This window comes from Thunnus thynnus, chromosome 14 (assembly GCF_963924715.1).
Source record: "Thunnus thynnus chromosome 14, fThuThy2.1, whole genome shotgun sequence".
Taxonomy (NCBI): Eukaryota; Metazoa; Chordata; class Actinopteri; order Scombriformes; family Scombridae; genus Thunnus; species Thunnus thynnus.
In genome coordinates, this window is record NC_089530.1 from 28,259,079 (window position 1) to 28,272,735 (window position 13,657).

Here is a 13,657-nt window from a genome sequence, read left to right on the forward strand (position 1 = left end):
AGAGTCTGACTGACTGAAACATGTTCATTGTTGATTTCACACCATGGCAGAGTGAATATGTGTCCACACCAGCAGAGTTAATTAATTAAACACACGCAGACGGTGTCAAACACTCGCCTCAGGATAACTGCAGCTCACTGTCAATATTTTAGAAAACCTTTTAAAATGTGGTGAAGTTCCTTCAGCTGGATGTTTGTTTGAATTCATCTGCTGAAGGAGGAAAGTGTCTCTTAAATCTCAGTTTAACACATGAAGCTACGAGCATCATGTGTGACATCACAACTAGTTTGGAGCCAATCGTTGTCCAGTATGAAGTAGGAGACATCTGGTGTCCAGCAGTTAAACTAAATAAATAAACAATATTTGCATATTTATAGATTGTGGATTTTTAATGAGGGAGGAGGAGATGATGTCATTTTAAGGATTCTGGGAAAAACCATATCAGACATAAATAATGAGGACTTTTATACGTCCTAAAACATGTCTGGAGGGGATCTTTAAACAAGTGCTGAGTGCCTAAAAATAACCATAAAAACATCAATAAAAATTTAATCGCCAACTATTTTGATAATTAATTAAAGACCAATTGTTTTGAGTCAAAATTCTCAAAAAGTCCAAATTCTCTGGTTCCAGCTTCTTAAATGTGAATATTTTCAGGTTTCTTTAGTCTTTATGACAGTAAACTGAAGATCTTTGAGTTGTGGACAAAACAAGACATTTAATGACGACGTCTTGGACATTTTTCACCATTTTCTGACATTTTATACACCAGATTACTGATTCACAACTACAATGTTTATAGAGTTGGAAAAAAAACTGAAGAATCCTGAACTGAACTCACTTTATTAACACATATATATGATATTCATGAAGCATGAACGGCAGATTTAAATGTATGAAACTAAGGTTGCAGAGTTGCTCAAACAGACAAGAGACAAAATGTTTATTTAGATGTTACAGAGTTAAAGATCATATTTTTTAACCTCTCTCTCTCTCTCTCTCTCTCTCTCTCTCTCTCTCTCTCTCTCTCTCTCTCTCTCTCTCTCTCTCTCTCTCTCTCTCTCTCTCTCTCTCTCTCTCTCTCTCTCTCTCTCTCTCTCTCTCTCTCTCTCTCTGTGCATCTCGTCGTACCTCATTCGCCCAAAAACAGATTTCTGTCACTCTCTCTCTCTCTGCATCCTCTCTCCATTATAAAACAGATTAGTGACGGCTTTTATAACCTAAAACACAGCGAGACTTAAACCTGTCTCCTGTGACGAGATTACCCCCCCCCCTCCCCTCCCCGCCCCCCCCTCCTCCTCTCTCTCTGTCTTCCTCTCTGAATGGATGTGATTGGACGGCGTGAGAGACGGCGGCTAACCGGAGGGACAGGTGTCTGCTGGGTAGAGAGAGACACACACATCTCCTCCTCTTTAATCTGTTCTTTCATGGAGGGGGGGGAGAGGGGGGGGGGGGGGGGGGGGGGCAGGCGGAGGTTTATCATCCAGTTATTGTGGCTCACCGTCGGGCAGCCCTCTGCCTCCCGCTGATTGTTTGGACCGATTTTTAGGCTCTTAAATGGATTGTCCCATGTGATTAGTGTATTGAAGAGTGCACTTGTGTGTGTGTGTGTGTGTGTGTGTGTGGGTGAGGGGGGGTGGGGGTGGGGGTGGGGGGGTGAGCGTAAAACGGCCGGGATTCATTGTTTTTTTGTAGGCAGAATGAGTTTTTAAAGGCACTGAAGAACCGATTTTCTCAATTAGCGTCTTACTTTGAGGCATAAACACGCTATTGTCTCCCGAAGTTAGAACCGTTTCAATTATCTCACATGAGCGGTTTCTGTAACTGAGAGAATTGTTGTGGTTTCAAACCGCACGCTCCTCATGAATAAAATCACCGTTGTTTAAACTCTTCAACAGATAACAATGGATGTTTTTCTCCCCAAACTAGAACTTTGATTGCAGGAACATTTAACGAAATTTTAACGAACATATTTAATTTGTTTTTAAGTTGCCTGAAGTAGCTAAAGCAAACTGATTGATGTGTTTTATGGTTATTTATAGACACTCACAGCACTTGGATGAAGTTATAGAAAGATCATCATCTTGGCTAAATGGAAGCACAAGATGTTTTCACTTTTTTAACATTTTAAGGCTGCAGCTAACAATTATTTTGATTGTAGATAAATCTGTTCATGTGTTTATTATTGGTTCTTTTAACCTCTCAGTCTGTAAAATGTGAAAAATTCCCATCATCATCCTACCCAGAGTCTAATGTGACTGCTTCAAATCTCTTGTTTTTGTCCGACCAACAATCCAGAAAACAAATATGCACAATTTACAATAATATAACTAGAAAAAAATGTTCAAGTGTTTCTGAGACCGCTAATTCATTTCAATGAGGAAGTTGAACCAGGCTCAACTGTTGCTGCAATGTGTTGCAACAAGGGATGCACAATATTGGATTTTTTGACGATATCCGATATGCCGATATTTCCAACTCATTGTGGCCGATGCCGATATATGCACATATTTTTCTCCAGCTGGCTGAGGAGACTATTATACATGCAAGCATAGATTATACTAAGTATGATCAATAAAGACAATATATGAAGGAAGAACTTAGGAAGACTGGAGTTCAGGAGCATTAAAACTTTAATGAACCTGCCAAGTGGGAGCAGCAGTAGAGTTTTCATTGAGTTTATTAGACAGACAGGATTAATGTGTAGGATTTAATCTCTGGTCCACACTCCGGAGCAGAAGGTGGCCGTAATGCACCTAATACGCTGGTTGCCAACCGCCGTTATAAACCACAAAGAAGAAGAAGAAGTTTTTTTGTTTTTCAAACAGAGTGGTACATCCTGTCAGCTGAGGTGTTACCTATCTGTGCAGCCGAACTTAGCAGCTCCTCGACGGACTGTTTCTCCCTGACGGTCCCGGTGTTTCCTCCGCAGGCCGCGAACAAAATGAGCCGGGGCTAACGTTAGCTAGGAGGCTAGCGGAGTGTTAGCCGCAGCATGACCGCAGGGAAGCACAGCCAGCTAGCCTCTGCTAGCCTCCCAGCTTACGTTAGCCCCGGCTCTCTATGTGTTGTTATTCAGGTTAAAGTGGGAAGAAGCAGCAGGTCTGACGGGCAGCTGAGTGAAGTGCAGCTTGCGGAGGAAACACCGGGACCGTCAGAGGAAAACAGTCCATCAAGGGAAGCGCAGTCAGGCGGCGGAGGAGATGGCGACATATCGGCCTCTCATAATCAGCAGAATTCACCAGAATTCGCCGATGCTGATATTTTCTATTTCCTAGTTGCAACGTCATCCGTCAAGATACTAAATACATATAAACACACATTTCTGGCAGGTGACTCTGTAGCGTGAACGGAGTACTTCCTGTGCAGTGTTTTGGTGTCTGATAAAACCTTCAACACTCAAATTCAACCACCTGGATCGTCTTTCATTTCTCACTGGTACCAGCGCAGCCCCCCAGTCTCCAAAACCACCCTCACTTAAATGGACCCATCAAAACAGGAAGAAGAAATTAAAGCAAATATAAATGATGATGTTATGTTGGTAACGTTTGATTTCTCTCTCTCCACTGGTCCGTGATGTCGTCTCACACTCGTCTCTGTTTGTCTCTGCAGCGGCCGCCTGCTGGTCGGGACGTTCGTCGCTTTATTCTTCAACCTGTTGACTCTGCTGTCCGTCAGGAACAAACCGTTCTCCTACGTCTCAGAAGGTACAGTAAACTCCTTCCTCCTTCCTCCCAGTTAATAGTGGTGATGAGATGCAGAGAGCCGGTGCATTGAGAGCTTTTTGTGTGTTTTTGTGTTTCTCCTCTGGACGGTTGAGGTTTGGTAATCCTCGCCCTCACTGGGGAACGGGGACAATTTGGCTTTTGTGTTATATTTTGGGGGGATTATGAAAGTAAAATGAAATGCTTGCTCACTGTTTTGTCAGTAGATAAAACACAAACGGCAGCAGAGGGATCAGAGGTTAGTCTCTTAGTCCTAATTGCAGAAATCAATAAGTTATAAAACCAAACACAGTTGCATGGTTTTAAAAATTTTTTTACAATATCTGTTTTTCACATTATTTTCAAAAGATTATTTCTTGGGGGTATTTTGGCAGCACGGAGTGACAGGAAATATGATTGCGGGTTGACATGCAACATGAGCTGGATTTAAACCGGCAACACGTCCAGTAAACCAGAATGCTGAGAGCAGCTGTGGAGACACAAAAAGGACTGTTAGAGTCGAAGTTAAACAAAATGTCTTTTCTCCTTCGGACTGTTGAGGTTGTTTTCCAGAGGGAAGGTGAGGATGTGTGGATGGTCTCTGAGGATGGAAACTATGAACTAATGTTTGTATTTCCGCCACATCATTGATCACATCAAACATCGGCTCCACAGTGTTAATTTCATACAAGCTGAAGTAATAAGGGATGCATTACTGGCAGCAACAATCAAATCAAAGTTTGACAGGAATCAAATAGTTTTATCAGCATAAACTTTATCTGATCGACAGCGTGGATTCGACTCCCCTCGTTCATTTTTCTGCATTTAAAAACCTAATTTTAATAAAAGTGAAAATCCTACGCTTGAAAACACACCACCTTAAGAAATATTGAATATTGAAGATTATTGTTATTGATTATTATAACTGTGTAACCCTACAGTAGAGAAACAGAGTGAATCTGGACTGGACGTTTTTACCACCAAGAACTGAGTTTACTTCCTGGTTCCTCTGTTTGAAATGCAGGTTTAACCTCAAAAGTTCCTCAAAAGTCCTCCAGGAAAGTCCCGCCCTAATCAATACACACCTGCGTGATCAGATAAGACAAACCAGTAAGTTATAGGACTTTATTTTAACGACAAGCACAAGGTGGCGCTGTAGGTCTCGGGCGTCTCTATGAGCTTCTGCTGTTTTGGTTCATGAATGTGCAGCAGTTCAACGTGCAGAAAGGCTGAGTGATGGTGAATATAGATCAGCAGATGTGGTGATTATTAAATACTCTCTCAGCCAATCACATCACTGCTCTCATAGCTCTGAGACAGCTGAGCCAATCACAGTTAAACGTGATAACGACAGCTCAACAAGCTTTTCTTCAGGAAACATCTGGATGGTTCAGAGCGTCATGACATCACAGATGGAGAAGTTTTTATATGATTATATTGGACCGACGGAAACGGTGTTTCAAGGATAAAACATGAGACGCTACTTTCACTGAATAGAAAGTTGTAAAAGAGGCTGATGAGCTGCTAACCCAACGTCTCCTTCATAAAAAAGCAGAATATGAAGTTATAACCGCTCTGACGTGGCCTCCCACGTGTCTGCGCCTCTCCTCCCACCGTGCGCTCCGTGCTGGTCACCAAAATACCACGCAGACGGGAAAAGTGAGTCGTTACGCCTCCGTGAAAATACTCTCCATCACACGTCTATATATATAAACTCCAAAACACACCTAAAGTCAGAGGTTACTTACACACTCAGTCATGTTTCCATCACTTCAGAGGACGTCACATTGACTTACATTCATTTCCTGGAGACCCTGAAATCTGCAACCTCACCGCTAGATCAGTTAACTTAAAGATAAATGATGATGAACATAAACCGTCCACATCTGTGCTTCATCACCGTGATTTACAAGGTTCTGTCCGTCTCGCTTACTGCTGGAATATTTATTATATTACAACGTTTCGGTCTGTTTGAGCTTCATTAGATATATGAGCAGCATCACAACACGGAGCTGCCTCAACCATCCAATCAGAGGACAGAGACTGGTCCAACTGATGAGCATCTTCACCAGTCAGAACGTTAGAAAGATTAAAAAATAAGACACAATATAATGATGCCAATAAATCTTAACTAACATCTATGTAACCCCAAGGCTCTTAAAGAGTCAAAAGCCCTGTTATCAAATATATTAAATCCATTCTATAAGTCAAACAGGAAGATAAATTAAAGATAAATTAAAGATAAATTAAAGATAAATTAAAGATAAATTAAAGATAAATTAGGGACAAAAGTCGCACCTGTCACACACTCAGCTGTGCAGAGATTTTTATTAAAATATTTTTTAAATATTGAGATTTAAAATCCTATAAAATTCAGACCTTCAGTCACATACAGGCTGTTTTATATGTGGGGGGGTTTTAAACACTTCCTGTGTTTGGTCGACACATTTTGTTGTATTTTATTTTGTTTTTCTATTTTTTTTTTCACCCTTAACTGATGATTTGACAGTCGTCTGGTTTCTCCTCACAACGGTTCAATAAAGGGACAAAACCAAAAACCTCTCGTTTCCTCCTCCTCCTCCTCCTCCTCCTCCTCCTCCTCCTCCTCTTCCTCTCCTCTCCAGCTGACTCACTATCTGTATGAACTGTCTACTGATAAATGAGGTCAGTGTGTGTGTGTGTGTGTGTGTGTGTGTCAGCTGTCTGCTCTTGCATTCGGAGCAGTCTCAACATCACTTAACATCTGACATTTTGGGATATGGGGGGATGGGGGGGGTAAAACTACACACACACACACACACACACACACACACACACAGAGGCACTTAACTTTGCTGATAAACACACAATATCTCTCACTCGTTACACACACACACACACACATTTCATTGACTTCCATTCATTGTGGACAACCTAACCCAAACCTTAACCTAACCTTAACCTAACCTCCATTCACACTTTACCCCAAACCGCAGCCAGGAAACCAGAAATGACGTTTTGCCTCATTAGGACGGGGTTTTAGTCCCCATGAGGACTCCTGAAAAGGTCCTAATGAGGTAACAAAAACGCAAACACACACACACACACACACACACACACACTCTCTCTCTCTCTCTCTCTGTTGGAGCGAGACTAAAAGTGCATTACGCAACCATGTTCCAGACAGTGGAAATGTAGTGTGCCAGGGGGCCAGGCGAGCAGGGAGACATGCCAACACACACACACACACACACACACACACACACTCTCACAAACATCGTACGCCCTCCTCGTACACACAGATCATAAATAAGTCACTCCATTAAAATGTTTGTTTAGACTGACTCACCCTGCAAGCAAAACAAACACAACCCCCCTCCCCCCTTCTCTCTCTCTCTCTCTCTCACACACACACTCTCTCTCACACACACACACACACACACACTCGGTTCTGAGCAGGATGGGATGTGAAGGGCCTTTGACCCAACGCCGAGCCTTCGGGACTCGCGGCGTCGTCAAACATTAAAGGTGGGGACGACGCAGCGGAGCGAGAGAGAGCGCTTATCTTTTTTTAAAGACGAGTGGGCGATCCGTTCGTATTTTTATCCCTCGTCAGCGCTGAGAGGGGGCGACTGCACCCTGCTCGTCTTCAGGTTTAAAGAGTTTAATCAGATTGTGGGATCAAAAATAAGAGATCTGTGTAAAATAGTATCTCAGAAAGTTGCTGATAGTTAAATTCAACTTAACAAAGTGAGGAACTGTTCCAAAAACACCAAAAAATAAGAAAACTAGAGACACACAGTGAATTAAAGGACTCATATTCTGCACATTTCCAGCTCTATATTTATATTCTGGGGCTCTACTGGAATATCTTTGCGTGATTTCCAGTTAAAAACTCCTTATTTATCTTCTACTGGTCCTTTATGCAGCCCCTCAGTTCAGCCTCTGTCTGAAACAGGCCGTTTTAGCTCCTGTCTCTTTAAGGCCCCGCCTCCTGATGAGCCCACTCTGTTCTGATTGGTCAGCTTTCAGGAAGCTTCCTCCGGCTCCGGAAGCTACGTAAACAAACTATAGTAGCAGGATTTCACTTCTTTTTCTCCTTCTTTACTCCAAATGTCAACTTCTCAAATCCATCCGTACATGTTGGAGCTGAATCACATCTGAAATATGAGGAAAAACCTTAGCAACCACCTTAGCAACCAAGGCTACAGAACTGACGGCCGTCTATGAGCGACAAGACGATGTCAGCTTGTCGGCAAGGTAGAAAAAAATGTTGCAAACGAAGTACTCAGAGCAGCTTGAAACCCTGACTTTTGTCTTGCAGGCAGCATTTCTACATAAGTTCACCTCAAGTTTCGGAACTTAAAAGTTGACAATGCAAACAACACATGGAAAACACCTTAGCAACCACCTTAGCAACCAAGGCTGTGTGACGAGCCGACGTCAGTTTGTCATCAAGGTAGAAAAAACATTGCAAACAGGGTATTTAGTGCAGGTTAAGCCCTGATTTTTGACTTGCAGGCAACATTTCTACATACGTTCACCTTGAGTTTTGGAATTTTGACCGTGTTTAACATCCGACACCAGAACAGGAAATAAATAACAGAAAACCACAAAAAGTAGCTTATGTCTCCTTTAATGCGAAGAAAGATTCAAATCAAATTATTTACAATGAATCCAACTGTCAAGCAAAAACAACAAAACTTAAAGAAAACCCGAAATAAAAAGCAGACTCCCCTCTGGCTCACCCAGTTGGTTTCTTCCACTTCCTGCGTTTGAGGATACAAGAGGCCATCGTAACCATGGATACATGAAAAACAACAAAGGTAGAACATGATTTAAAGCACATAAGAACATAAATGACAGCACGTTGGCCAAAATGTGTGCAAAAAAACTGTTTCATGTCATTAATTGACATGTTTTCATGTTAAATGTGCTAAAAAAGCAAACTAACGACGTTTCTGAATCACAGGCAGCTTCATGTTGAGGTTTGAGGTTCTTCTCTGTTAAACTGCAGCCTTCAGACTTCCAGACGATGCTTGAATCTAGAGGACAGGCGTCGTTGTGAAATGAAACAGCTGTGCGTCTTAATATTTCATGCAGCGTCGGACTAGAGAGATGTTTTCTGTTCTCGTGTCTCCGTCCGTCTGAAACTGCAAATGTTCTCAGTTCCTCGGTTCATGTCCGACTGTCAGGAGTTTATTCTCCTCAGCAGAACGTCTCTGAGACAACTTAGTTTCCACAAGCAGACGAGTATCAGTCGATCCAGGAGGGATTTTATAACTTATTTTATCTCTTATGATGATCATTTGGTAAGCAGCAGAAAGACTCTGTTCATGTCACATTTTTAGAGTTTTTATTCTTGTTTTCTTCAGTTTAACATAAACACAAAGTTAATTTAATGAACGAGTCCAAGAACAAGGCTTTTCTGAGAGACAGGTCTTTAAGGATGAGGTCTATTGTCTACACAGAACATGTTTATTGTTTATTTCAGTCATTTGTGGAACAGATACGCGTCTATTTTAATCAACACAGCTTCTACCAAAATGTATTTTTACACTAGTAAAGATCGTCTCGTCTCCTTTATAAGTCGCTTGTCAGCTGGACCCAGAGAGCTGCCACAAGTTCAGGAGGTTCTGTTTGTTGTTGTTGGTATTTAGAGTCCGTAGCATACCATTTGGGGCCGCACAGAAAGAATAAATAACTTACATTATTTCCCTTTTATTTATTATCTATAAGTCTGAACGATGTTTTATTTTGAAAAAGACCTGATGGATTAAAGTCACGGCACCACACAGCAGCTTTCAGGTATTATTCTGTTGTTTGCTAGTAGACACAAGCAACAAGGAGGCTCCGTCACGCAATACAAAATCAATGGAGAGCAATGAATTGTTTTCCTCTCTGGGGTGGGCGGGACTTAATCACGCGCCGTCTCTATTGTAGGTTTTGTTGGATAATATAAGAAACTCATTGTCAGGTATTAAAGATGTTTCAGTGACAAAGTTCATGTAGCAACGTTACTGCATGAAAGACTGCTGATGTCTTTCTGAGCGCTTCTTGAAATCACAACTTGTTTGCAAGTTAATCATTTACACCAGTGGTCTCCAACCCCCGGTCCGCGGACCAGTACCGGTCCGTAGGTCATTTGGCACCGGGCCGCACAGAAAGAATAAATAACTTACATTATTTCCCTTTTATTTATTATCTAAGTCTGAACGATGTTTTATTTTGAAAAATTCTCTCGATTACATCCGTCTATCATTTACTTTTGGCGCATGTCAAGACGCTTGTCTCGGTCATGTGATACGTTACTGCTAAAATTAAACCCACAAGCTAACAAAATGAGTAAAAAACAAATATCTATGGAAAGCTTCTTTGTGAAGGGTTAAAAGGCCCAGTGAGGAGACAGAGGAAGAACCTACGACTTCCAAGAAACCACAACAGCAACAGCAGCAGTGACAGCAACCAAAACATCATTACGGAGTAGACCGGACATAAGCGATACACTTCGGGTGTCATTGTCTCCCGTCGTCTGGTTGCAGAGAAACAAGCTCAGGGTTCCCACTGATTCACTGTTATGTCCAGTTGTACTGTTCATGCACTTTATATTTGTTTTTGTGGTGTATCTTATTTTGAAGGCATGTTTTAACGTTACCATAGTGACCAGAGAGTGTTAGGGGGGCAGAGAAAATGTTACTCATGTGATGTTGTTGGTGCAATGTTACGAGGACGCTGCTAATAAAGTTGCATACGAGTACACAGTGGATTTATTATTATATTTAGTAAATACCACAGTTTTTACGCCGGTCGTATCATTTTAGTTTGTTGTATTTAGCCGCCGCATTGTGAAAATATTGTCTAACGTTAAACCGGTCCGTGGTGCAAAAAAGGTTGGGGCCCTCTGTTGTAAGTGGACCTCCAAGACTTGTATTTATACTGTTGTTGTGTTTTATTAAATTGTTTTATCTGATGTACATTGAACGCGTCTCTGTCTCTCTACAGCCGCCAGCAGCAGTTGGCTTCAGGAACACGTGGCGGATCTGAGTCGAAGGTAAGAACATCAGTCTCTCATCTCATCATCACTTCTTCTTCCTCCTCTCTGTTTCTCTCTCTCTCCTCCATCAGCAGGTAGAAACAGGAAGCATGCACACACACACACACACACACACACACACACACACACACACACACTCCTGACGATGGTGAAACTGCCCGTCCTGTGTGTTACTGCTGTTTGCATTGTGTGAATCTGTGTATCCAGGTGTGTGTGTGTGTGTGTGTGTGTGTGTGTGCGCTCTGAGGTCAAAGGTTACTGTCGGTCAGATGGGTGGACATGAGGTCACAGGTCGAGGGTGAGGGGGGCGGGGCTTAAGTATGGGCTGCAGGCGAACAGATTGGTTCATTGATTGAGCTTCTCAGAAATATCAAGAAGATCAGTTTACTGATTGTTTCCCAAAGATTACAGTGAACACACACACACACACACACACACACACACACACACCTGCCCACTTCCCCCTGGATGACCTGGGTTCAAGGGTCAAAGGTCAGATCCCTGTAACCAGAGTGATCTTTCTGTAGCTGACTGATCACCTTCGCCAGATGTGTGTAAATCCATCACATCTCACATCTCAACTATCTAAATACTGACAATAATTCATATCAATAAATGGCTTTGTTGTTGTTGTTGTTGTTGTTGTTGTTGTCTGCTGATTTAAATCGAACCTGCTCTGTGCATCACATCGTCTCACGTCTCAAAACTACCAAGTGTCAAACTACAGAGGCTCAACTAGTGATTATTGTCATTATGGATTAATCTGTCCGGTTTCTCAGTTAATAATTCAGTCTATAAAATGTTATGTTTTTTTTTAATTGTGGCATAAATGGCGTTCACTATTTAGGACTGATTAACTGACTAACAATCCAAAACCTTCAGATATTCAAACCACTGTCACGTAAGACAAAGAAAAACTGCAAATCGTCACATCTGACAAGCTGGAACAAGAAAATATTCAGCATATTTACTTGAAAAACAACTGTTATTACTTTTCTGTCGAACAACTAATCAATTAATTGTTGCAGCGCTGGTTGATTTTAAACTATAGTGAAGACATTAAGGTTTCCCAGTGAACCAAATCAGAGGCAGAATTTGGTGAAATGTGAATGAAATTATGCACAAAATGATGACAAAGACATCTAGATTAGAATTTTTATTCTGTATCAGACAGAATATTTCTGTCATTTGAATCCACATGTAGAGGAAGTGTTAATGCAAAGAGTTAACTTCACATGTTGGACGCTGTCTTGACTCTATGACTGTTTCCTTCCCTGCAGATGGTTAACAGTCACTGAACACTGACAGTTTGTGGACACTTGATATCTGCAGTTGGAAGCTGATACTTTGCACCAGAATATAATATCTCTTAAATTCTGACGTTGATGCAAAATCTTCCCTCAGAGAACTGCAAACGTTCTGCAGAGTTTGATGTCAGTCGAGGAGAAAAATCCTCTGAAACAACCGGAGGTCGACTCTACTGTCCAAAAGTAAAGACGCTTTCAAAATCTCAAATTATACAATATAAACTACATTTAAATCAGCTCATCTGTCAATGAATGAAAAGGTTTCAGTTTGACAAAATGTTAACTCATGGAGGGAGTTTGTATAGGAAACCAAAGTCATGACATCACTTCCGGTTAGAGTCTGCTCCACGTTTAGCGTTTCTGTCATCGGTCATCCTGAAAAAAAAAATGAAGCGTTTATTTTCCACATTCTCAGCCTCCATGACAGCAGCTGCTATCAGGAAGTTAAACCTTTGTTAGTTTGTAAGTTTAAAAAACATTTTAGTTGTGCGCACAGAAAAACTACAGCTCCCGTTAAAAGAACTACAAGCGCGAATACTTCGGTCGCCATAACTTGGTTTCGTCCACATACATAAAACTCTGCAACGCTTTTTGAAGTCATTGCTGCTGTTATTAGTTATAATCTGAGCTGAGTAAAGACTTTATCTGTCCTTCTGTTATAACAGACACGTCTGAACTCGTCGCCACTCGCTCATAGACTCGTCTCTTCTGTGGAGCCGTTACGTCCAGCTATGTATTTATTATCAGAGCTGGATACCGGACTAAAAATGGCGCCCATTCAGTCCTATAGGAACTGCTCATCTGGCGCATACGCCAAAAAAAGTTTCTAGCTTCCATGTTGTGCGGCGCACTGAATATACGCAGTAGTGTTTCCCCCGCTGGCCCCGCCCACGAGCTCCCGCTCAGCCTGTAGACTTTACATTGTGATGACATCACAGATTTTTAAATCGCTTTTCTCGGCTCGAGGAAAGTTTTACAAACATAACACCTCCATGGATCAAAAGTTCATAATAGAAAGAGTCATAATTGATGTTGTTTACAGTTGGAGGCGTCCTGTCAACAGTTTTACAGACGTCTGTTATACAGTGGTGGTTTATGGGGAAATCCTTTTTTGGGCCTCAGGGGGATTTTTCGCTGCAATACCGCGAGTGACCACTGCAGCGGCGCCCTATCCAGCTCTTATTATACATCCATGCGTCTAGCCCGCAAACCTCTTGGACTCATGGGAAACGATGTTTGTTAAAAGCAGCTAAAACATTGAATAAACAACAATATTAGATGGTTTTTCAGAAAACTCGCGTAGTTATATAAACCTGCAGCGAGACACACGACAAACTGTTTCTATTTCTGTTCTGGATCTTTCTTAGTGTGGTTAAACATGTCGGTGGGTTTAACGAGGTTTTTCTTACTTGTGGAACAGAATCCGGATGTTCTGGTTTAACTTTGTCTCTCTATCCGGCTTTACAGCTTTCTTTGTGTTGCCGTGGTAACGTACAGACTGACTCCCAAAGCGGAGTGATGCTCCGTGTCGGCTGTTGTAATGAATATTATATCCCATTGTGTAATCCCACGTCTGAAGAGGGTGAAGCATACGACACACACACACACACACA

At 41.8% G+C, this 13,657-nt stretch overlaps 1 protein-coding gene across 1 annotated transcript in view; it reads left to right on the forward strand.

The window, feature by feature from the left end:
- The window catches only part of slc30a6 (solute carrier family 30 member 6), a 65,768-nt gene that overhangs the window by 40,086 nt on the left and 12,025 nt on the right, over positions 1 to 13,657 (forward strand). The window contains exons 9-10 of the mRNA XM_067610815.1: positions 3,613 to 3,707; positions 10,686 to 10,734. Coding sequence (XP_067466916.1) covers positions 3,613 to 3,707; positions 10,686 to 10,734 — 144 coding nt within the window. The remainder of the gene's footprint in view (positions 1 to 3,612; positions 3,708 to 10,685; positions 10,735 to 13,657) is intronic.